The sequence below is a fragment of the Bactrocera tryoni genome, chromosome 4 (genome assembly GCF_016617805.1).
Source record: "Bactrocera tryoni isolate S06 chromosome 4, CSIRO_BtryS06_freeze2, whole genome shotgun sequence".
In the NCBI taxonomy this organism is placed as follows: domain Eukaryota; kingdom Metazoa; phylum Arthropoda; class Insecta; order Diptera; family Tephritidae; genus Bactrocera; species Bactrocera tryoni.
This window is the reverse complement of record NC_052502.1, coordinates 5,246,305-5,272,877: the sequence shown is the minus strand read 5'-3', so window position 1 is coordinate 5,272,877 and position 26,573 is coordinate 5,246,305. Positions and strand designations below refer to the sequence as shown.

General features: G+C 37.5%; 1 protein-coding gene across 18 annotated transcripts in view; it reads left to right on the top strand.

Annotated features, from left to right (window-relative positions):
* LOC120773392 (titin) overlaps positions 1-26,573 on the top strand; it is a 62,199-nt gene that overhangs the window by 24,508 nt on the left and 11,118 nt on the right. For 2 of the 18 annotated variants that reach the window (XM_040102227.1, XM_040102234.1), the window contains exons 1-12: positions 1,340-1,475; positions 2,115-2,454; positions 2,623-5,358; positions 5,414-5,602; positions 6,151-13,578; positions 13,645-13,841; positions 13,904-14,114; positions 14,177-14,446; positions 14,536-14,729; positions 23,377-23,490; positions 23,587-23,662; positions 24,492-24,959. In XM_040102227.1, the coding sequence (XP_039958161.1) occupies positions 1,353-1,475; positions 2,115-2,454; positions 2,623-5,358; positions 5,414-5,602; positions 6,151-13,578; positions 13,645-13,841; positions 13,904-14,114; positions 14,177-14,446; positions 14,536-14,729; positions 23,377-23,490; positions 23,587-23,662; positions 24,492-24,959 (12,346 nt within the window). In that variant the 5' untranslated portion in view covers positions 1,340-1,352. Of the gene's footprint in view, positions 1-1,339; positions 1,476-2,114; positions 2,455-2,622; positions 5,359-5,413; positions 5,603-6,150; positions 13,579-13,644; positions 13,842-13,903; positions 14,115-14,176; positions 14,447-14,535; positions 14,730-23,376; positions 23,491-23,586; positions 23,663-23,899; positions 23,983-24,050; positions 24,268-24,491; positions 24,960-26,573 lie in introns of those variants that run through there. The other 16 variants (XM_040102231.1, XM_040102233.1, XR_005705156.1 and 13 more) reach the window with 15 other exon arrangements.

The window sequence follows — 26,573 nt, the reverse complement described above, 5'->3', positions numbered from 1 at the left end:
AACCACTCCCCGTATTCACCTGATATGGCACCGTGCGACTTCTTCCTTTTCGGAAAAATGCGTTTCATGATATCCTGGTGCTTTGAAATCACTGTTTCACAGACGTTAACACAACGCTGTTCAAAAAAATTCACATGCTTTTAGAAAAAATCGTGATTTCACTGTTCTTAGACCCAAATGATCTTTTAGAATAGTTTGCACGAACCCTTCTGATCTTTCAATAATGCCACTAAGATCTCCGATTGTTCAACGTCCATTCTCAAGCACCAATTCCTTTATTTTATTGACGTGTTGATCATCAGGAGATGTTGATGGTCGTTTTGGACATGGCTCGTCGTCTTTGAATAATTTGTGCCAATCAAAAATACGTGCTCGCGACAAACAATTATTACCGAAGACCTTTTCAAACATTCTGAACGTTTCGGTACCAGAAATTTGCTTCGGTACACCAAATTTAAGGGTTCTGGTTCACGAAAGCACTTTATGTACTTCAGAAAGACAAGCGTATACTATGTAAGCACTAATGATTATTTTTATGTGACAACTGGCTCATTTAGCGGGCTTAATGCAAATTAGTAATGCACAAAAATTTCGTGCATTTAGCTGAATTTACCAAATTTGAGTAGGCAACACTGGTTAAAAATGGGCGATTTTTGCTATTATTTGCCAGAGTCGCTTGAAGTCTGCCACCTCCTTTGCGTTTACAGCATCAGAGGTTAGCAGTTTTTATATTGCTAATTAAATTATATACAAGTATATTAAAAAAAAACAAATTTAATATTTTTAGATAGCAGAAAATAAACAACGCAGTTTGCTATCCGTTTTTCCAATATTCTTAACTTTTTCGCACACCTTTTTCGAGTTACAATCAAGTATTGCCCTTAATTGCACTTTATTATCTTTTAGCGTATTTAATAATCAACGAATTTTTTCGATAAATTTATTGATTTTCCAAAAATACCAAAATTGCCTTTAATAATTTTCTTCTTCATTTTTATTTCACTTTTTTTAATAAATAAACAAATTTCATAATCAGCTGTCTAAATGCACAATTCTGTCTGTCACCATAAAATTTCAATGCGCATTAGCGTGTCTCAATGCGCATTAATTTTGCTCGTCTGTCAGGGCTATTACTATTTTTTGCCCACAGCTTATTTCTGTAGTTTGTACAATTAGGTAACTCTAATTCCAGGCACGTTTTAATAATTGTAACAATGCTAAAACCGTAAGTAAGTACATATGTACATATGTACGTATATGTTGTTAATTGAAAACGGTGTAGGAGCGTCACTCATGTGGCTGTTGTTGGCAGCGGTGGCGTTGTCGGCGATGCAACTAATGCATAACCAAGTATGGCGGTAGTTTACTTAGCGACAGCAGCAACTTTTTATCGAACTTTTGACGGTTTATTATTTTGCAGTTTTTGTTGCTTGTGTGGGATTTACCCAGAAGTAATTTTACTTTCAGTGACTGATGTAATTCAATTTGGAACACTATCTACAGAAATATTTACATATAACAAATATGATTATGTAATTGTATGGGGGAAGAGAGAAAGATAAGATCGAAATTATATTTATAATGATTAGTATGAAAAACCTTAAGGCCCTTAAATGATTTATTTTGTAAGAGTATATCGTCACCTGAAATGCAAAATAACGTATCATCAAAAAATTCGAAATTGAATGTCTTATTGATTACGCTTCACCACTTCAAATTACTTACATAATATTACATATGTTCAACATTTTCTGGTTCTCCGATCAAATATAAACTAGTTTTAACCAGTATTAAAATTGTCTTTCACTCATGTTCCATTTTTTTTCGTGTTTCATTCATGCCACTGTAAATTTCCGAAAATGTTGTTACGTTATTTTGCATTTCAGGTGACGATATGTAGGCTCTCAGAGAAATTTTTTCTTAACAAAAAGCTCACGAGCTGAAATTCTTGCACTAGTTCAATATTATTATTGTCTTTACTACAGTTGAATGAATAACTAAATATTTTAGTTCACTTTAAAGAATTGCATTTCCATTGAACGAAAAACTAGTTATTTTTTAATTTTACGTAATTTACGAACTAATTTTCTTCATATCTGTCTCCCATATTCCAGTGGCAGCAAACACCGGACATCGATCAAAAGAAGGAAATTCGTTCTCACTTATATAAATTGCGTGAATCGCGTTTACGTGACTTATATCAAGGCGAAATCATGGCTGGCAACTACGCTAAAGATCCGTTGAACTCGTCGCACGGCGATTCTTTGGTGGGTCAAAATTTTCAAAGCTTGAAATCAAAAGAAGTTCGAGATTCAGTGAGTCCCATAAATGATTTGAAGTTCCACTCCATGACCCTGAATCATCCCAATACAACTGGTTGGGACGTGCAAACTTCGTCCGAGGTGAGTCCAGATGGACGCGCATATCGTACCGAAACCTTGGCTACTACAGATGGTAAGTACACTTCTTTTATGACTGTTCTTTATGTTCTTCTTTTCTTTCATTACTTTACCCAATCATTAAACAAGGTAGAAATTAGTAAATACAATTATTAAAAATATATACTTTAAATATATGTACATATATGTATGTGTGTTGCTGTCCTTAATTGCATGCTTACAGGCGTTGAAAAGATTAATGGAGGCACCGCTGAATTCCGCGGCCGAAACGAGCAACGCGCAAGTGCTTCCCATCAAGGGGACGATAAGAACTTCGTTAAGAAGGCATCGGAAAGCTCTAATACTCACTTGCAAGAGCGTGTAGTGGTTGGCGATGAGAATTCCGGTCGCACTGAAATGAAAACTAGCTCGACTACAACATCATCCTCATCCCAGGTGACATCCTCGTCATCCACTATCGAATATGGTGGTGCCGATCCAAATGATGGTCGATATCTTATGGATAATACTCAGCGACAACATCAAGATCATCAACGACTCACCCAAGATCAATATAATCAGCAGATTCGGCGACAACAACAATTACAGCAGCAAGAATATGAACAAAACATACAACACCAACACCAACAACAACAACAACAGCATCAGCAACGTGTCCAGCAGCAACATCAGGAATTCAATAGTAATCGTCAAGAATCGTCTACAAGCCGTAACGTTGAGACTCAACAGACGAAGGAGCAGAATAGACGTGTTGTAGATATGGATAAGGCTTCGCCTGAATATCAGCAACATGTCCAGTATCTTATGGCACAACCTGGTGAGATTATCTCGAACACGGTTGAGTATCCGAAGCCGAATGTTAAGATGATCACTACCGTTAAACGATTGCCTGATGGTACTATCGTCAAGAATAAACGTTACGAAACGGAAGAGTTACGTCCTACAGCGGATACCCAACGTCAACGTACGACTTCTACTACGAGCCAGAGCAGCACTCAACATAGAAACGAACAACAAAGACGTGAGCAGACAGAAGACAATGTATACAATCGTCAACAAAACGTGCGCAATAATGTATATTCGAATAATACTCCAAGACGACCTGAACATGATGTCGTCGATAACGCCGAACCCTTCTTGCGCAAACCCAATCCACAAGAGTTAGCAGTTTCACATCCGGCCGACCGTTTTGTGGATGAAACCACCAACGTTGAAACTAAATTTTCATCGGTGAAGAAATCAAGCCGTAAATTCTCCACTGAAACGACATCAGAAACTATTGAGGAGTTTTCGGATCAGCCACCCTCTTCACAAGCTCCTGGTATCAGAGGTAAACCGCCGAGTGGTCATTCACCTAACAAGGATTTTTCTACCCATGGATTTCCTTCAGTGAAGCCGAATAAGCCCACTCAAGAATATCCTTCTGAACGTCCACATACCGGCTCACAACCTGATTTTAGTACTCATGGGTTTCCTTCGGTGAAATCAAATAAACCAACACAAGAATACCCAAGCGACCGTCCACGTCCTTCTGAGGTGGAGCGTATAACACAACGAACTGTGATCCCTACAAACAAACCTAACACAGACGCACCACATGGGTTTCCCGCAGTAAGACCAAACACAAATATTACTACAACCAAAGATGGTGATGTGATAATTGTAAGTTCTGAATCTACGCGTAGTTCAAAATATAAGACCAATGCAGAGCGTATTATCGAAACTGAAGTAGTAGTTGATGGAGATTCTAATGTTCGTCCTGAAAGTTATCCTAACCGTGGGTTTCCCGCAGTAAATGAACCATCAACGGGAGGTAGGGATTCGCCAAGATATGGTGCTCCTATTAAGGATCCGATAAAACAATCGGCGGATTACTCCACAAGCGGATTTCCATCTACCAGAGATGTGGCTAGACCGCATTCAGGACAGCCTGTACCTTCAAGAATCATTGACCAAGATGGAAATGTAACAGTAGTAAGCTCGGAATCAAAAAAAGTGATTAAACATAATACAAACAGGGAGCATATTATTGAAACAGAAATTGCTGGCGATTATGACCATCATACACCGTCAGGCTTACGTCAACCCGACAAAATTACATTTCCACCTACCCCTCAACCAGGGGATTTTAGCACACATGGATTCCCATCGGTAAGAGACTCTGCCCCCACCAATGATGCATATCGTCCACAAGGTACACCTACACGTGATTATCCAAGTAGCCCTCGAAAGGCACAACCATCCGAAGATTTTTCGACACACGGTTTTCCCTCTGTTAGGGAGTCGGCACCTGTTAGAGGAAGTACACCATCTCGAGACTACCCGAGCAGCCCAGGTCAACATCAACCAAAAGAAGATTTTTCTACACATGGTTTCCCATCTGTAAGAAGTCCCAACAAATCTGCACCGGATTTCTCAACACCGTCAGGTGGCTTCCCATCAACTAGGGATACTAACGCTCCCAAGCTTACGCCAACTCAACCACAAAGAATACAACCGAATTCAACACCCACAAGAAAACCCACGAGTACGACAGACTCTTCTCAACGTCTGATTTCGAAGGAGAGGGATGTCGACGCCACCCATCGTGCCTTTGCCGCTTCCCTTCGATGCTCATCACCAGTGGATAGTCCAGACCATCATCGGACCACACCGCGTTCCAGCGTTTCATCGACTAGGACATTCCGACGAGATGGCCGAGAAGGTTCCCATGACAGCGAAACAAGTCGCATCAGTTCGGGCACAGTTACGCGTTCTTCGCCAAGTAAGAGTGTTGGTAAAACTGTCGTTACAAAGCAAACTGTTGTTAAAACTCGTAACGTGAATGGTTCTAACGAAACAATTGATTTAACACCCCAGCAGCGCCCCACAAAGTCGCCGTCTCCCACAAAGACCATCACAACGACCACCACACGCACCACAACAACTAGAAAGAGTCCAGGAGAAGTGCCAAAACCAGGTACGAAGTAAGATATAGAAAGCACATTACAACTAAATGGCAGTCTATCCTTCAGATAATCAAAAATCTAAGCCAGCCGAAAACACATTTCCTATTATTAACGAACCACTAACCATCACAAAAACCCACTTTACCGCAAATGACGCCAGCTTCCTCGGCAACGAGGTGGTCGAGGAGCCATGCTTAAAAAAACACTTTTACAAACTCGGTCCGTCCGACAAAGCAACAACAAACAATGTTGACGGTAAGAAGATATAAACATTCAAAATTTGCTTGCCAATACAAATACAAAAACAAAAACAATAAAGCAGAAAAAAAGCACTATTACACGAAATTTCTAACATAAATCTAAATTCACATAAAAAGAGAAAGAGACATATCATAAGAAGTACTTACTATAAACAGAAATAAATTGACATACATATGTACTTATATACATACATACATACAAAGACTTAAAGGTCACGATCTATGAAAAATATCAAAACCAAAATTATTGAAACCGAAACAAACAGTTACAGAGGAACACCTAGAAACTTCCAAGACAAAACGAAGCTTAAACACCTAAGCATGCGACTGATGCGACTACATATAAAACAAAACGTAGAAGTAAAGGTTGCATGGTAAGCTTTTATTAACACCATCAGCTAAAAGTAGATTACCAATTGCTTAACCAAGAAATAACACACTCGTAGAGTAGTTTGGAAAATATGACTAATAATATGTACTCGTATCGTATTGTAACGTCACTGACAAAGTGATTAATGCTTCATTCGCTGTAATTTTCAACAGAGAAGTCACCATATTCACCAGCACCAAGTAATAACATACATCGCACTCATCCCAAACCAAAATCCCAAGTTCGGGATGATTTCGAAGATGTTAACCACGAAGAGCCCATCCATAAACAACCACTAAGTTCATCCGTAATCGAACCTAAACAACGTAATCGTTCACCATCAGGACCACTTCCAAGTAGTAGTCCGCAAACCATTTGTCAACCAAACAGAAAAGAACCTAGTGTTGAGCGTAGGACTGTTGTGAGAGAAAGTGAATTTGAAAACACAGATTGGCAAAATACAATTCTAGATTCGAACGAACGACCCTATCCTGTAAAGGATGGATCTTCAAAATCGCGAGAAAACCGTCCTACAGATGATTATATAAAAGAAACACCAGTTGATACGTCTGATTTTCCGGTCATTAGAGAAGAAACTATTAAACGACCAGATCAAAATAGACAGAAGGAGATTTTGACTATTAAAGGTACGAGAAATGAAAAACTGCGATCTAATGAAGACAAATTTGTAACAATTGAGTATGATGTAAGAAAGCCGAATGGTAAAGAGCCTTCTGGACCGGTCGGCAAAAAATCTACTTCGGGGAAACCATTAGATTCAACAGACAGGGGACCTAACGAAAGCAAACCACTTGAACCTTCAAAACGAAGACCATCTGATAAACATCCCACTGAATATACGGATAAACCTAAAAGTCCAATTCGAAAAACTTCCGATATTACCTCTTCAAATAAATTCGAAACCTCCGTAATAACAAAAACTACACGGAAGGAAAATTCATATGTTATTGACGATGATATCGAACCACATCAAAGTATTCCAAAACAGCCAACTGAGAAGAAACCTAGTGATACAGGAAAACTAAAACCGAACGGCGTTGATCGCAGTCCGACTAGAAAACCAACGAACTCAAAAACTCTCTCAAATATAACTTTGAAATCGGTCTGTAAAGAAAACGATGAACCTGTGGATAAAAGACCAACGGGTGAATCCCCAAAAGAACCTGCTTTTAAGAGACCAACGGGCAAGAAACCTGAACCTAGTCCCACACGAAAACCGGAGAAAGATACTCCAATTACTTCCGAAGACAATGTATTCAAAACCAGTACTATTACTACTACGGTCACGAAAACTCGCAAAGACAACATTTCTCCTACCAGAACCAACAAACCCAAGGATAAAATTCCTGAGGAAGATAGACCAACAAAATTGTCGCAACCAAAGCCGACATATACTAACACTATAAAGCACGAACCTCGCGATGAGTACCCCGCACCTATTGAGAACAGACCAACAAAGAAAATACCAACTAAGGAAAATCTTAAATCAACAGAAATTAGAGTTACTAAAACGCAAGTGGTAGCATCTACCGATAAATATCAGCCTGGTCCAAAAGTAACAAAACCACTTACTAGAGAACCTTCCAATCCAGAATATGATGATGACGTAAGCGAGAGTGAACGTGAACCAAGTAATCCCATCAGGACGGCACCATCTGAGCCTGAAAAAGTCACACAGTCAAATAAACCGCATAATACTCAAGAAGGAGAAGACTTCTCGGACACTGAGAGCACAAGCTCTTCATTTATAACGACAATAATTAAAAAGGTACGCACAGATGAACCAAAAACAACTCAACAAACGATTACCGATGAGACGACAAAAGTTCAAGAGCTTTTCAATAAAACCGACAAGACGAAACTAACTAAAAATGTAAATGAAGAATTCATAACTTTCGAACAACAGATGCGGGAAAGAATTCCAGTTGATGATACTCCTACAACTAAAACAGAATTACGAAATAAGGAAGCGAAGAAACTAATTTCTGAACCAATAGATAAGTATTCGAAACCCAATGATACAGACAATGATGAGCAATCCTTTACTGATGCAAATACTTTGAAAATAAGTTCAGTTACAACAACTTTAAGAACCGTTGCTCAAGACAAGTCGCATTCCCCCGAATACCAACACAGTGATAGGGAACCCAAACTTGTGCAGCCATCTGTTGTGGGCTTGAGTGACGACGATGAGGTCCCACAGCAAACAATTGAATCGACTACAATTATTAGTACAAACAAGAATACACGCAAAGATAATTCACCGAATTTCACAGATGGTGGAAAACCCAAATCTGATGCTCCTTGTGCCAAGAAGCCTACTGAGGGGAAAAATAAGCCAATTTTGCCGGATCATAGCACTAAGGATCACATTCCGTCACCAACACCAACTGATCAAACTTTTGACACTATTATTTCGACTACCACTACTAAAATTTCCAAAAACTTACCTGGCGAAAAAACAACAGCAAAGCCTCGAGAGCCTTTCGATAAACTTGAGCAAACCACTTTCGATGAAACTAAAAAAGTTGAGGAACTCTTTAATACTAATAAATTGGCTCATACAAAAAATACTATTGAAGAATTTATTACTATGGAAAGGCAAAACAAAGAAACCCCAGATGGAGCTTTTATATCGAAAGCACCTGAGCCTGAACCAAGTTCCCCAAGTTTTAAGAAAAAAGGTGTTAACCCAAGAGAAACCTTTGAAGATCGTTGCCGTCAAATCTTAGGCATGGAAAACTATGGAGACACTCCTGGTGTTTATAAAAGGAAACCTGAAGATGTATCTGATCAAACTGAGTCAGTTACCGTTAATGTCACAGAATTGGATGTTCAAATAGAGGACTGTGAAGATGACGAACCCACTTATCTAAATAATACTAAAGATTCTGTTAAGCCTCAGAAACATGATTTCCCCACTACATTTGATAAATCACAAAAACCAAAAACCCGCAATACTCTTGATGATGAAATAGTAGAAGAAGTGGAATGTGTTCGTAAAGAAACCGTTGTACCATTTAAAAGAAGTTCTCCAGATACGGAGCCCTTGACTGAAATTTGTCGTAAAACAACTTTGATTTCTGAAACCGATTTAAATGAAGAAGAAGATGAACAAACGGTCTCCAAAAAGTCTTCTAAAATAGTTACTAAAACTTCCAGTCCATCACCGAAGAAGGTGAAATCCCAAAATGAGGAGCCAGAAGATTCATCAACCACCGATTCAGAGTTTCCGGAAAAAGAAACGGACGAAGAGTCTCAACCGGATACTATAGTATCTAAAAGAGATATGCAATATACAGAAGAAGTAGAAAATGTCTCGAATGTGGTTGAGGTTACCAAAAAACGAGTAACGAAAGAAAAACGTTGTAGTCCTAATAAAAGTCCGACCAGAAAGCCATCAGAGCCTCAAGTTACTCGTAAAACATCTCCCGTCAGGCAACATCCTTCTGGCTCTTCCACGATTACAGAATTGAAAACAATCGAAACAAAGACTAAGTCGCTTGAACCGAATAACCCTTCAAAAATCAGAAGTGAAACTAAGCCTGTTGACAAGTTAGCGGAGAAACCGGATAATCAAAGTATTGTTGGAAGAGATAAACCAACATCTCCAGCGAAGTTGCGGTCAGAACGTATTCATAAAGTTGATACGACTTCCGACAAAGGTCATCAAAAGCCTACAAAAGAGTCTCCAACTCACACAATCAAAGACCGCTTACGTTCTGCCACCCGAAATAGGAAGCCTTCCGAATCGCAGTCTGATTCTTCGCCTGATGTTAGTCCTTCACGGTTTACAGAGCGTAGACGTTCAAGTAATATTTCGGTACATACTGAAATCATAATTGATCATTCAGGACCAAAATCTCCTAAACCTATTGAAAAGAGCCCTGAGAAACATACACCACAGACAAAGAAAACCAGTCCGACAGATAAAACTTCACCAAACGCAAGACCGGTTCGAAGACTTCCTGTAACCGAACGAAAAGAATCTGCGCCGGTTCCGAGTGTTACTCGTAAAGAAAAGGATGCAAAAATGACTAGATCAACAAGTGAGAAAGTTATGAAAGTTACTGATAAACCGGTAAAAGAAACTGTTGTGAATACATTGGCACCAAGCCCCACACCGAAAGGCGATCGTCGTCCTAATAAGTGCTTCACCACCAAGACCATAAATCTCACTACTACAGATAAACTAATAAATAGCGATGAAATGGAGAATGTTATAATAGATATTCAACATGCGAAGAGTTCTCGTGAGCCATCACCAGATAAAATTGTCCCTACGCCAGTACCGGTGCATTTAGATACGGGTAAGCCTCGTTATCCCGATGTTGTACAAGAACCTGAAGATGAACCACGCAAAAAACCGGTAATCACAAATATACCTATTTTCGAAGAAGAATCAAACGAATATATCAAATGCCATATATCAGAGGTGAAGACAGATAAGATTTCGAAATTGGTGGACTTAGATGAGAATGATATTCTGGATAACCCTATGATTGAAGCTCCAAAAAGTCTTGACTATCCGTCTATCGATAGACCTGACGATGACTGCCTTTTGAGCGTTCATGAGAAGGTTTCCAAGTTCACACATACAGCTGAAGAGATTAAGAAACCCAAAGCATCTAGCCCATTCAATAGAGAGTTCGACAAAACACCCAAAGTACCAGAAAACGATGAATGCTTATTGACAGTTGATGAAAAAGTTAACAAGTTCATTAAGACAGCAGAAGAGGTAGCGAAACCCATCACACCTATACGGGAGGTTGAACGTCCCAGCTACACTGATTTGGACGAAGAGTTACGAACAGATGATTGCACTTTGTCTGTGTCTCAAAAGGTGAATAAATTCTTGAGTACTGCAGAAAAATTGGCTCCAACTGCACCGCAAAGGTCCCCTGAATTGGTGGCTAAGATCGAACGGACTATTTCCAAGCAGAGTGAGCCAGAGTATCCCGAAGATCTTAGTGATGATGAACTAACGCCTTTTTCGCATAATCATACTCTCGAGATAGAGAAAAGACGTCAAAAAGACATACTCTCTCGACCAACTGTATTTGAAAATACAACAAAAACTGATCAGTATAATGATTACTCAGAAGTAAAACTTACTACAACAGAAAATAATACCACACTAGAAGAACACGAGGAAGTAATTCCTCACACAAGAGATCATACAACAAAAATTGAGTTAAAGCGACAAAAAGACATTTTGTCCAGACCTTCAATCTATAATCAGAATGTGAAAGGAAGACCACAATCGCCCAATAAAAAAGAACCCACTGGTCCAAGCAAGCATCCAATAACGAATCTTAAAACAAAACAGATGGAATATACAACACGGAAAATAAACAGAGAGGATAGTGATAAAATTGAAATTAAAAGTGAGCGCAAACCATCTACTCCACTCTCCAAGCCTGATAGCCGTAGAACAACAAAACCACAAGCTTCGTCTGTCGCTGTAACCAGATCTCGTTTTGAGACACCTGATATTAAAAGGAATACACCAAAATCGCCTGTTGAACCAAAAACCAATCGAGTCCATTCACAAATTATTACTGGTCGTAAACCAACGAGTGAACCCAAGACGTCTGGTAGAAAACCATCATCGGAATCGATCACTAACGCTTCTTATCCAAGCAGAGGTAAACCAACAACTGAGCCTGATAGTCATTTTGATGGCAAGCAACCATCTACTGAATTCGAAATCAACGTCCATGATTACGAAACCGTCGAATCTGAAACAGAGTTCACATCAACATCACGCCGCAGAAGTTCATCCAAAACAAAAGATTACTTAGAGACGGTACAGACAGAAATTGAACGGTTTTCTCCTACCCAAAAAGAATCTCCAACTCGAAAAACTTTCCCGCAGGAAAAGAAAACACCCCAAACTTTCTCACACAGTCCTATTCAAAAAGATACAACTAGCACTACCAATGCTACTCACGTAACCGAGCGCACAAATAAGCACAATTCAGATTGTTCCGATATTGAAATCGTTGAAACTGTTATAGAGCGCCCCGCACACGTAAAGACACCAACACCTACACCAACATCCGTTGGTCGTACTCGCATAACACCAGATACTGTAGCCGCTCGCCGCAACATTTTCGAAACCAATGCCACGCCGAAGGGTCACAGTCCAGGAGAAAGCAACTCGCCCTCACCTGTTGGAAGACGTCCATCATATATGGATCACACAGTTAGCTCTTTAGAGCACATTCGTCGTGATTCATTAGAAGTGAATAAGCATAACTATTCACGCAAGTCATCGGTGGATTCGGAAATCAATTATGAGCGTCGACCAAATGCTGCAGTGAAGTTTGATGTGCCACATAAACCGCAGCGTACTGCTAGTATTCCCGAAGATATTGATGTTGAGAATATTTTCGAATTAGAAGTATTGGAGCGTCTTTTGGAAACTGTAACCTCATATGAGCTGAGACGCAGGATTCGCGCTCAAATACGTTTGGTTAAGAAAAATACACTCAACACTAATGTGGTTGACAAAAGGAAAACCGAAACTAAAGCATCTAATTCCATAAGATCAACTCACAAAACATCTACTTACAAATCAAATGTGCATCATGAAGAAACTGACACCATTAATGAAGGCGTAACAACGAAAGTACCATATGACAATAAAGGTAGTCCAAAACGTCCGGTTCAAACATCAAAGGTGGGTAGGACAACTCAAAATGTACCGCAAAGATCCCCATATGGTACTGAGGAAAGTCCAAGGTCGTACAATAAACTGCACCGCGAACAGAACGTTACTACAAAAAGAACATATGCTACTAAAACTCCAAATGGTGGCACTGAAAGCCCTGAACGTCCCAGAAAATTACCCTTTGAACGCGATCACAGTCCCGAAACAAAAACTTCGCACGAACAAGTAAAAGAAATACGTCGTATATCTGGTTCTTCGAAGTCCTCACATAAGGAATATGTACATAGCGAGCAGACGGACTACTCGGAAGAGAATATCAAGAGCTCCCGCCGCCACGTTGAGCAGAGTTCTGAACGCTTTGAAAAAGATCATAATCGTGAACGCAATTCTAGTCCGGAATCTAAGAGTCCCGTTAGGGACGGCAGACATAGTCAAGATATAAAAATAAAAACTTTGTCTAGCACACGCACCAGAAGTCCTGATGACAGAAAGCCATCATCGCAACGCACAACCAGTCCGAAAGGAAGAACGCCGAAACAACGTGATGAATTATACAACATTTCCAAGGTAACGACAGTTAAAACCACACGCTCACCCGAACGTAAATCTAGTAAGCCGAACGCTGATGAAAACGCACCCATTTGGGCGGATCGTAAAAATCTGCTCAAGAGTCCAAGTAACGCACCACGTAAAGTGACAACTACGCCGTCAACACGAAACACGGCAACGAAGGTCACAACATCGAAGACAATCAGTCAACGCCAAACTCAGAATAGAAACTTTGAAGAAGATTCAATCACCTCGAGTTATGGCATTGGACCGACAGACGAAAATGGTTTGCCTTTATTCGGCATTAAGGCGTTGAAAAAGAAGAAGCCCAGCCAGCCCTGTGAAGCAACTGAAGGTAAGTCTAGCAAGCAACTAAATAAAAAATAATTATGCATTTATTGCTCCAATTTGTGCTCCATAGAAGTCACAGGCTATGTGATCGAGGAGAAGTATTATTCAGATAGTAAAACGAAGCCGAAAGTTGAGCGTAAGGAGTACATTTATTCAACAAATGCCGATGAACTCGAAGAAATTACGAAAACTCTTGAGCAAAGCCGTAAATCTTCAGAGGATAATGTGGATGTCATCAGAAAAGTTGAGAAACTCGATAAGGATTACGTAAGTACTGTTTAATGAAAATAACGCATAAATTATGGTAATCTATGTATTATTTTCAAAAGGTTTTTGACAAACCGGAAGCTATAATGCCAGACACAGAGGACTTTGCTACAACGTCCAGCAAATATGTTCGCCGTGGATCAGTGAAGGAGCTGAGTGAGAAATTCATACGAAAAGAGTCTTCACAATCAGTAACGGAAAAATCCGGTGGCTACCCGAAGGCCGGTTTGATTTTACGTACCAGCCGTGGATCATCATCAGAACCAAGTGGAGGTAAATAAGAAATTAATGAGATGATTATCCACCATATTTCTTTAACACTTTCGCTCATATAGATGGTTACGAAATAACTACTGAAAAATATACAACAACATCGAGCAGTCATGGTTACCGCGGCGATTCCGACGATGAACAAAACGTGCAGCTGCGTCAGAAACAAACACGGCGTATTCTCACTGACTACGACGATAACGAAGCCGACCAATGTCACTTGAGTACTCGTTCATCGACTAAGTCCACACGCTCGTTCCTTAACAGCAGCGGCGAAACTAAAGTGGTGACCAGCGTGGATGATGCGCTGGAGCGTATGCGTAATGCAGATTATGGTAAGTATAATGCGGAGAGCATACAAACCAGATTATCACTTGTTATGTTCTATAAGAGTTAAATGGTGTGAATTTCTCTTAAAACGCAGTTGTAGAGGAAGGCGATACGGCTGAGGATCGCGAGGCACGTTCTTTGTTGAATAAATTTCTAGGTGCCAGCGTTATAATGAAAGGCGTCGAAAGTGTTTTGCCAACAACCAAACAAACAACAACTACTACCATTACCAAAACTTCATACGGCGATGGGGATGATGGCGACAGAGACCTACTGAAGAATAAAGCGGTGAGTTCGAAGAAAGAAAAACAATTTTTACAACACTGTGTGACACTAAGCTAAATATCAAGTATAACGAAAATTAAATAGCAACTATTTGACGGAATAAATGAGACTTGAACTCCCTTTACAAACCTTTTGGTATAAAAATTGTAAATAATAGAAAAATGGAACTTTCTAGACTCGGCGTCTGACCTTTTCAACTCTTTTAAAGTGACAATAAGAAATTCAATACTGCTGTTAAAGTTTATTTTTATTTAATTTTTTAAATAATTTATGCAAATTAATGCTTTAAGTTGTAAATAATAAATTTACACTTCAATGTTCACTATTTTGGTCCATTTCAATCATGATCACAATAAAACCCTAAAAGGCAGCTGAGAAGCCACATCTTCCTTGCAATGAGAACTCCCACACTCTCTGCTCTTTAATTTCGCTCAGCGCATGTACCAGTTGTTCATAAATTCATGTATGTATGTGTGTATGTGTATGCAGGTCTCCACTGAAATATGCACATACGCTAGCACATTGGCGTATTGGATGTATTTATATATTCTTATTTATGTTCTGTGCATATGGTACGAATTGCTTTGGTGCCGCCGGATACTTGTGCTTGCCAGCTTCCTAGCTTCCTGCAACAATTTGTGCTTTTCGCTGATTTAGTACACACTCGGAGGCGGAATCGATCACTTGTATGTCTCAAGTGATTAAGGCGTAGGTTGCCGGAAAATAAGTTGACCAAAAAGTAAATGAAGAATACATATATTAAATATTGAAATTATATAAATTGCTGCATAAGTGAAGTGAGATTTAAAACAAGTGATTATGCAGCTAAAACAACCATCTATATATGTATATTTAAGTGCCATATATACCAGCTTGTGCGTATGTAGTGCCGTTGTAAAGTGAATTCGTTGCGAAAAATGTGTCAAATGAATAACTGTATAAAGTCGAATTTCGAAACGATTATTTAATCATTTGTCATAAGGCATATATGCATGTACCAACACACATACTATATATACACAAGCATATATATATGTAATATGCATATATGTATGTATATGTGCAACGTGAATGCAATTAGTGAACTACACCTTTGTGCAACGAGTCTCTGTGCACAAATATACATATATACATACATATGTATATATATATAATATATACGACATATAAGTACATAACTACACCTGAGTTGGGCCCGCCGAGGACCAGTATTCCCTCTCGGCACCTTCTCTGCGAGCAGCAACAAAGCGTAACAGCCAACGAAATGCTCTAATACGAGACAAAAATAGCCATGATCGCACTATTTTTATGTTTGAAAATTTTCGAAAATTTTCAAATCATTCTTTTTTAGTTTATTTTCCGTGGAGAACGCAACATACACTGTGTGCTAAAAGTGCGCGTCGATAAGCGTGCTTATTTAACGCCAACCGCAGTGAGTTTTGTTTTTATCAAGTTTTACAAAGTGTTTAAATTGTTTCACGAAAAGAATTATAAACATTTGAAAATTATTCGATTATGTCGCTGCAATATAATGGCAAATTTACACCCACCAAGTTTTATGACTCGCGGTTGTGAATACTGCAATTATTTCCGACAACAGTGTGCGCACAGCCAAAAGCGTTGAAAATATACATTGCTCTGTTTGTATTGTATATTATAATGTGCGTTTCCAAAAATAACAAATGTCAGAAACTTTCTTCAGGAGAATTTAGCCAGTTTATTTTCTGCTGTTGCCGCTGTCGGTGCCAACTTGCATCGCGTATGAAAGCGGAAAATTACTAAAAATTTATTAATATTTATTTAATTAGAAAAAAAAAAATAAATATGTATTTTCGATTAAAATAAAAAAAAATGAAATATTTTTAATTAAATATTTAGTGAACTAAATAAATACTTTACAGTTATCAAACCATATTTGTGAAAATTAGTGGTACACTAATAAAATGAAATAAAATAATATAAAATAAAATAGAGCATATATGTACATACATATGTATATGCACAAATTGATTCCAATAAGTCAAAGTTATGTTGTAAAATAGTGTTAAAAGGAAATATATATTATTATATGTATGTATGCATGCATGTAAATATTGAGTTTTTTATTACTTAATTAACGGCATAAAAATTAAAATATATAAATTTTCAAAAACTAACGTTTTTGGTATTTAATTAATAACATACATGCACACACACATATACATATATACTTAGATATGAATATATATCATTTTTTATAATTAATATTCAAATAATAATTTCTTAAAAAAAAGAATCCATAAAGTTCACATACAAGTGCTTAATACGACGAATCAAATTATAAGTTGCAAGCAATTTTAATTAAACAAAATTTTGATTTCAACTGCCAAACAAATCTGCGAAGAAAATGGAGCACTTGCATACACTCGAATGCTTCGCATACTTCTGAGCAACTACTAAAGCATTTACACTACCTATGCATACATACATACAAATGTATGCACAGTCAATGCACAAAAATGTGCTAAAAATTCAATGGTGCATTTCTATTTCTTTAACAGATAGCGTGTGATAGTGCGACGTGCCAAAAATCTGAAAAAATTTCAAAAACAGCTAAAAAATAATAGCTAATAACTAAAAAAGCAAAAAGAAAAAACTAAATAATTTTTGGTTTGTTCAGTTATTTTGAGCACACTTATACATACATACGTACGTACGCTCAAAAGTATCTACAAACATTTTTGAAAAATTTGGACGTACTGCAGTGGCTGGCCTTTCAAATACGCACCGAAACGCACAAGGAACGCAAACGCGCAGTATAACACAGATTTCGTGTCGCGAGTGTGCAAATATTCCGCCTCGAGTTGTTGCACTCAGAACAATTTAGGCCGCTTCCACTTCCGCTGCTAAACAGGGTAAGCACAATGAAAGCATTTCAATTTCCTGCCGAAAAAGTTTTGAGTATAACAGTTGTTTTTTTAAGTTTGCATAACAATTCGTTTCAGCATGCTACCGTTATTTTTTCTTCTAAGACTTCAGTATCGCAAATATATTTGTCTGAAATTTGCGCGCTGCTTTCCCAATTGGTCTTGCTCAAATCGCCGCGCTGTGTCTAAAAATATTGCTGCTGATTTTGTTGTTCAATACACCTTCGATACGAATTATTTTTTTAATTTTCAAAAATTATAAAAAATTATTATTTTAAAGTGAAAAAACCTAATCCAACTTGGCTTATGACGCTGCGCAGCTGTTGATTTGACCTTGCTTTCGGTTTAGTGCTGCCGAAATATCCAAACCATCCGTGCTCGTAGGTGTGAATATAATATAATTATGTATATATATATTTGCACATATCTACACACATATATCTGCGTTATCTTGACATAACGACTTGTGTGGGTGGCTGTGCATATTCGCCAAAATGCTAGAATAATACAAATTCTTAATTACATCACTCTCTAAAATTTGTTTTAAAAGCCGTGTATTTATTGCACCCAAATGTCACTCATGTGTAAATCTTTCCTTGTGGTGCTACCGTTAAGCCTATGCGCGTCCATTATCTATTTTATTTGATGTTCTTCCTCCTCGATGTCAGCGACTCCCAATCACAACTTCCATTAAGTGGTCATTGCCTGCATTGACTCGCACACATTTATATATATATATTCATACATTAGCACCTATGTTTGTGTGTAGCTATGTAAAATACTTGTAGTACGTCTGAGCAGATTTAGCCGCGTATCAATTAGAATTGCTTTGGCTCGGTCATGGCGATGAGTTGTCATTTTGCGTCAGTTCAATGCCAATGACTTTTATTTACGCGCAATTTCTTCGTTGTCTCCTTAAATAAATACTTACAAATATACATGTGTTTGTGTGTGTGTGCATATGTACATGTTTTTGTTTTTGTATGCATTAAATCTAATGCTGTTCTTTGTTGTTTTACCTCGAATTGCTCTATAGCTGCTTTCATTTAATGCCAAGTACACGGAATTTGACATCACAACGCTACTTCCTAATTAAAATTAAAAGAACGTCACACTTAGAGAATATATGTATGTATATGTTTAGAAACCTAGAAAATCTAATTAAAATTAAACACATGCTTTGTGGTTTTTATGCCATGAACAAGGTATATTAAAGTTGCCAGGATGCTTGTGACACCCAAAAGGAAACGTCGGAGACCCTATAAAAAATATATGTATGTAAACGATCAGCATGTCGATATATATTCAAAAAATTTGGCATGGATTATTGTGCAAAGCAAAGGTACAATATTCGAAAAAAAATTCAGATCCGAATGCGGCATACAATCTGATCGATCAAAATTCAGTTCTTGTACGAAAAACTTTTTTATTTGAGAAGATATCTTCACGACATTTGGCATGGATTATTGCCTAAAGCAACGATACATTCTCCGAAGAAATTGCTCAGATCGAATCACCATAGCATACAGCCGCCCTACAAAATTATCGATAAAAATTAAAATCTGGCATGACATTTTGTGCACTTGTTAAGGGTATTGTGGTTTTGCTTCAATCGAAATTCACGTGTTTTCTATCCATCACGTTTACCCATCCATCACCGTAACATACTAAGGCAGAGTTCTACAAAAGGTGCCCTTTTTGTTCTGAATGCAAAGAGGCTGCTGAATATTAATCATTTACTATGTAATCTTTACAAGTTAACCATACAAATTTGATCAGAATTCTCATAGTTGGTGGTAGGAAACTATTAAATGTAGACAAAATGTCTCAGACACAAAACAAAAAAAAAAAAACAAGTTTCAAGAAAGTGTGAAAACACCAGCTTGGTATTTAATGTTCTCTTTAAGTGAAAGCTATCGCTTAGAATTGAATAACTACAAGTATATTTATATTAATAAAAATTATCCTATGTATGTATACACCGAAAGGCTTTGAACTGTTTTCAAATTAACAAGTAAAGAAGGGCTAAGTTCGGGTGTAATCGAACATTTTATACACTTGCTACCAGCGAGAATCAAATCCAGGGAAATACCTTAAGGTGAAAAACGATAATCATTATATGTATTATATGAGAGTTGGGGTAGTATCGACCTGATTTTATTTATTAACTATAATCATGTCACATACTAAAAAAAATGCTCCCTGGGTTTCATTTAGGTATCTCACATACTATCACCTATCAGCGGGATGTTCGATAATTCCGATATTCGTTACATAGGCGATAGGTTTTCTTCCAATTTTATCTATGTATTTTAGAGTAAAACATGCTCTGTAATTTTCGTTGAGATATCTCAAATATTGGCCGATATATGCAGTATAAAGTCAACCGGAAATTCGCAAATCTTTATATTAGATTTATGGGGCTCAAGGAATTATTGACCCGATTCAAGCGATTTTTAATACACAGAGATATTATTATCAGGAAAAGATTCTCTCTTAATTTTAATTGTATATCCCATACATTGACCGAAATTTTTTATTTTCAAAAGTCAACTATGGATACTGGAGTTTACTTATTCGGATCTTCAACTTCTTCTTTCTTCTTTTGGTTGGATTTGGAAAATTTTTGGTTAAAAGGTGGCTTACTTTGCAAAATGTGCAAAATGTTATCCTGTTACATTCATTGTTTCTTGTCTTGTATACTGGAAAATTAAATAATTAAATTAAATTTAAATTTGTGGTATATAGAAAGTAGTCGTGGTTTTAGCCCGATTTCGTCCATTTTCGCACTGTCACATTAGAACATGAGAGGAATGGCGGGTCCAGAGATATATGATTTCACTAAAAAATGGGCGGTGTCATGCCCATCTGCCAATTTTCACACTGTCTCGAATAAAGTCTTCTCATGTCATCTCGGAGGTAAATTTAAACGCCTCTGGCATATTCCATTATTGATTTATCGCGCTTTAAAAACTTTTCACCGCATTGTTATATAGGGAGTAAACGGGGTTATAATTCGATTTCATCCGTTTTCACATTGTTGGTAATAGTTCTTATGAGAATTGTCCGAGCGAATTTTGCATTTTCTAACTAGAGTGGTCTAGAAGATATGTCCATTAAACCTATTACTATTTTCGATACAAATGTTATCACATAAGCTCGCTTTTTCAGCCAAAAAAGAAAAATTATTAATTAAATAACCACTTAGAATATATTAGATTATAGCAAAGTTGTAAATCACAAAAAAAAAAACCGCGAAGATCTCAGAAGCGGTTTTAAATGTATGAGTTTGTTTCATAGGGCACTTTATAAATATTACAGAATATTGGACAGTTGTGAGTCTTGTTTTTGTAATTACCGAACGATCCTGGAGAGCTTGTGAAATAGAGCTTTTATTTATATGAAAATGTGTTAAGATGAGATAGGATAAGATATAATAAATAGATGAGAATTGGAATGCGACCTAAAATCTATTGTGTCCTCTCTTAAGTCACGACGAACCACTTATCCCGGGTATTTTGATAAGTTCTAATATATTGCTAGGTGCTCTGTAAATGTGTTACAAATCAGATGTTTGGTTAAAGTTCAGAATCTAAATATAATTTGTTTCCGAATAATGAACAAAAATTGTTTTCATTATCCTTGTGAACATTTCAATTGCACTTTTGTAAGGAAATACAAAAACAAGAAGATAAAGACCTATTATATAGGATGGTTTTTCTGTCTCTTTGTATCCTTAAGAACCGGAGTATACTAACTTCCTATGTTTTAATGTAGTGTACAAATAAATACTTTACGTTGATTGTTATCGATTTTTTTGTACTGACTGTGATCTCAAAATGCTTAAAATTGGCCGCAATGTTTAATTTGTGTGCCAAAAATTTAGCAAACACCAAGTTATGTGTCATGTTACTCATCAACTATTTTAACTGACACATACATAATGACACAACTTTTAGAATCGGAAAAATACCTGGATATAATGGGTATCAGTAGTGCTATATTGACAACATACTTACAGAAATACTTCAGAATTGAATTTGAGGTTATCTTCCTCTTTTTCTAATCTTTAATTAATATATTGAAATGCAAAACTCCAATTAGTTGCTAAGTATAGGTTTTGTAACTACTGTGAAGATGTCAGCAAAGCGCTGCATTTCATATAGTTTAGTGCAACTTTTTACTGGTCGACGATGCTTCTCAAACATATTTGTTTTTTAATTGCTCGCAAGCATACACAAACACTAGAATCCGTAGGCGAGGGCAAAGAAAACACCACAATGCTAGATGCAGGTGAATTAATTGATCTCGATAAATAAAATTAGAACATGTGAGACATTATTTGTTTTGTTTACAAAAATCTTTCATTTCGAAGACTCTTATACTAAGCAAGGAGAGGTGTATTTAGAGCATACTTTTACTCGCATTTCTTTGATTTGAATTTCTGAGAACAACGGCCTCTACAGCAACATTGGCTGGCATTGCTCTGTATATTCGTTGAGAATTGTGTTTAATGTTTTTTTCTGCTTGTTTTAATTATATATCAGTGTGTGCCTGCTTGTACTATATCGTAGTACATACATTTGTATGTACTGTAAGGCGTTTCTCTTCAACGTATTGAACATGATTTACGTCCAAAAATAGAAACGCGTGTTGCGGCTATTTGTTATTTTTCAAAAATTCGAAAATTTGAAAACGTCGGAAACTTTACGACAGAAATAAATAAAAATAAAGTGAGAGAAAAAACATTTTGCCATGTGGCCGCTCGCTTGGCTGGCTGTTTGGCGTTCGACCGATTGTTGTTACCAAAAATGGTGAAATTCTTGGTTGGCCGTATTTTTGTGGGAAATGTATGGTTTGCAATTGAAATAATTATTTGTTTTATTGTTTTTTGTTTTCTCTGAAGTACTCGAGTATATGTATATGAGGTGGCAGGAAATCATAAAAACAAGAAGTTGTTGAAAATTGAGCGCATTAAATGAAATTTATTAAAACTGGAAAGGATTTTTAAAAGTGTATCCAGCCGCTTCCTATTGGCGCTATTTATTTTTGATAATTTTTTGGTCCTACAAGTTCAATGCCACCCTATCCATCGTTTTTTTTCCACACATACAAAAGTATGTTAGAGTTCGTCTATCTACATATAGGCGTCCATGATTTTTGTTTTTGCGTAGCAAAAGCAATCAAAATATAAAATCTGTTGCTTATTTTTTTTTGGAAAAATCATTTCAAATAAACTTAGTAATATTAATTTTACGAAATCGCCAATTTTACGAAATCGCAAATTTTAAATACAACAGTATGTGTGCAATTAGCAAAACACAAAGAAATATGTTTTACGCCATGCATCTTTTCACATTGACGCAGTTTTAATTCACTACGCAATAATTTTTGTATGAAAAAAGAAACTCGAAATACTCGTATAAGGCCATTTGCTTAATTTATCGGAAAATGAGTTCGTTTACCTTCGCACGAGTTTAATTAACTTCCGAGTTCTGTTGTTGGATGTGGTTTTTCATTTACACAATATATGTACATACATGCATATAACTATGTGTGGAAATTTCTTTGTATTTGTATTTACAGTTAAGTCGTACTATTTAATTTTAAATATTGTACAATTCTTCATAAATCCATGCACACATATAGAGATCTTTGTATATTTGTTCATTGCATTTAGTAAATATAAGACTTCCTGGGCCCACAAATTCACTTACTTACTTTATTGTTGCCTTGAATTGCAGGTGAAAACCACTCGCATAACGAAAACGACCAAGTCTGGAAGCTCTTCAACACCAGTTACCCGTACAACTTGTGATATCGAGGAGATCTGGGACGAAGAAATCTTAAAGGAATTGGTAAGTGCGCCACGCCGTTTATTTCGCCTCGTTACAGTCATTTTGAAAAATTGAAATTGAAAACATTCCAACTAAAATCAATGAAATCTCGCACAGCTTGAACAGGCCACAACATACGAAGAACGCCGGAAGATACGCGCGCGTCTACGAGATTTAATGGCGGAACGTGAAGGTAATGACAAGATGTATTGAATTCTAGAAAATGTGGGAGCAAAATTATTTTACAAAATTTGGTGTTTGAGAATTTCAAAAATTATTGATCAGCAAAAAAAAAATAAACCTTTTGGTAATAACGGTGTTGGGTAATTATTAGTGCTCACAAAACACATAAGTAATATATATTGAAACAACTTTACTACCTTGGCAGTACTTCCTTTTGGAATAATAATTACCTTTATTTTGTTTCTAGATTGATAATAAGCTAGGCAAGACTCTGTAAATCTTGAGTTTGGGTATCCAGCCGATACAGTATTTTAGGTACATACTTAAGCGGTTGGTATGCGTTTGAATGTGAACGTACACATATAATGTTTCCATTATCCAATTTATCTTCAATTTAGTTGTTGTTTTACGTACCGCGCTTCATACACTTCAGCTCATACGTCTCTACTTTTCATATAACCGCCATTTGCTGTCAACTCTTTCATATGGTTTATATCATTCAAACATACAAGTACCACTTCGTGAGATGAGTTCGTGTCTCGTGCGTTTAAAGTAATTGTAATTTCATGTGTTGTACCGAAGACAAGTGCTCCACTTTCCAAAAAAAGAAAAAAACAAAATAGTTACCTTCAATACCCAGTGCCTGTCAGCTAAAAATTTTTGGATATGTTTCAATTGATGGGTTTCCGGTCAAGTGTATTGTCGATCGTTTTCGTTTCAATTTCATACATTACACCCGAACTGTCAAAAACTATTCCAAATTATCATTTTTGAAGTCGATAAGTTTTTGTTAGAGCATAAATTCTTACGCTTTTTTTTTGTATTTGTACTATCTATAGAGAAAAAAGATTTAAAATCGGGTGATATATCCGAAAACGTTCCAGAAGTCGATGAAAGCAGTGCTAGTGAGTACGAGGAGATCATTGAAGAGGTTACTGTAACCGATTACAGTGATGCTGAAGCCGATCTAGGCGAAGAAGAAGTATTCAAATCAAGTCACAACATAGCTAGTGAAGCTAAAGAGACCACAGATAACATTGAAAAGAAAGAAGAAGAAGAAGAAGCAGAAAACATTGATAAAGAAAAAGATACTAGTGTTACTGAAAATGTAAAAGAAGAGAAGGTAGAGCAAGTAACTAAAGAAATTGAAGAAGTAAACTTAGAAGCAAAAGAAAGTGTTGCCACAAAAGAAATAAACGAAGAAGCTGACGTTGAAAGCGATAGTAAGAATTCAAACTCGAACGAAGAGAGTGTAGCTGAATCGAGTGTCGACAAAACCGACTCGAAATCCGTCGATGACGATAAGGGTGAGTCCCTAGTGCCGCTATTGCAAGATATTTTGCAAAAGAGTTTGCCAAACGCAATTGCCAACGCACGGAACTTTCAAGAAAGAGCACCGAATACGGAGCTGAACCTACCTGCAATCACTAGCACACGTACAAATAAGGGCTGTAGTAGTAGTAGTATTAAGATTAGTGAACATAGTGATTTGTGTACTGTTAATAATTGCAACAACAATAACAACACCCACAATAGCGAAGACAGTAAAAACCACACTGACCACACAAACGTAAACCACACACACAGTGACCCAAATATACAACCAACAAGTGCAGATTGCACGAACTCTGACAAAACCTTAGATTCAAACTCGTCTGAAACAACAATGACACGTGACATTGTAATGCCAAAAATCACCGGCAATAGTGTTAGCGCTTCGCAACAGAAGCAGCTGGATAGGTTAAGTGTTCCTCAAAAGGAGGACTCAGGTACGGAAAGTGGTGAGGACTTGCGCCTCATTGCGGCCGGTTTGCGTGATAGTTTGCAATTGCAAAGTGATTCCAATTTAATTGAGGAGGTCACAACAGCTCTTACACGTCTCGAGTTGTCACTGAAAGAGGGCAAAAACATACCGGTTGATGGTAGTAAACGTGAAGCGTTGTTGGCATTGGTCGCACGTCTCCAGAACGGTCTCACTTCACGTGATGCAGCAGTAAATTTGTCAAATATGGCCGATAATGGTGGACAGTTTGATGAGACTTCTTCACCGGAGGGCGACGGACAACGCGCGAATCGGCAACGTTTTGCTCGACGACGAAATCGTAACAGCCGCCATACGGTAGGTGTTAGTCGTGAAGAATTGGCTGATGCCCGTCGCTACATGGAAGATATGCAGTTGATAGACAATATATCAAATTGCACAACGCCAGAAAGTGGCATGACAGCAAATCCACTTACGCCACCACAATGGTTTCCCATCGAAAAGAATCCTTCGTCGGGTGCCATACTCACGAGCAGCTCGTCTTCTACACTTTACCGCCCGAATCAATTTGTGCCGAATCAACTTAAGAACTCTATAGTATGTTTGAATGGTGATGCGCATCCAACCCTTAGAGAAAATGATGGCCAAAAGAGCAAACGGCCCTTGTCAGGCAACTTTTCGGTAAGCTTTCAGCCGAATCCAACCACTAATGATTCTGAACCTTTTGTTAATGACAACCAAGAAGAGCAGAAGGAGTTTTACGCAAATGGTAATATTTCGCCCGACTCTGCCTATAAGTCTAACCGTTTCTCAAGCAAGAAACAACTTATGAAACGCGCAAACACCATCGATATACCAAAGACTAAGAAATATAACCCAGATTTTGACACAGATTCGGAACAAGAAGAGAAAACTCCTCAACTGGGATTGAAGCGCACTCTGCAAGTTAATGTCAAACACAAAGTGCGCAACGCTGTGCCGCCTTTCGTGCCGAAGACCGAAAACGATCACAAATTTCTAGCCTTCATCAATAAGCAAAGCGCTAAGCCTGGACTTGGTTGGACCGGTTCGCGCTCTGTGTCGAATTGGACCAATAAATTCGGTAATTTAAAGCACACGTTTGAGGTGGGTGCTGCTGCACAGGTCACCACGGGCAAAC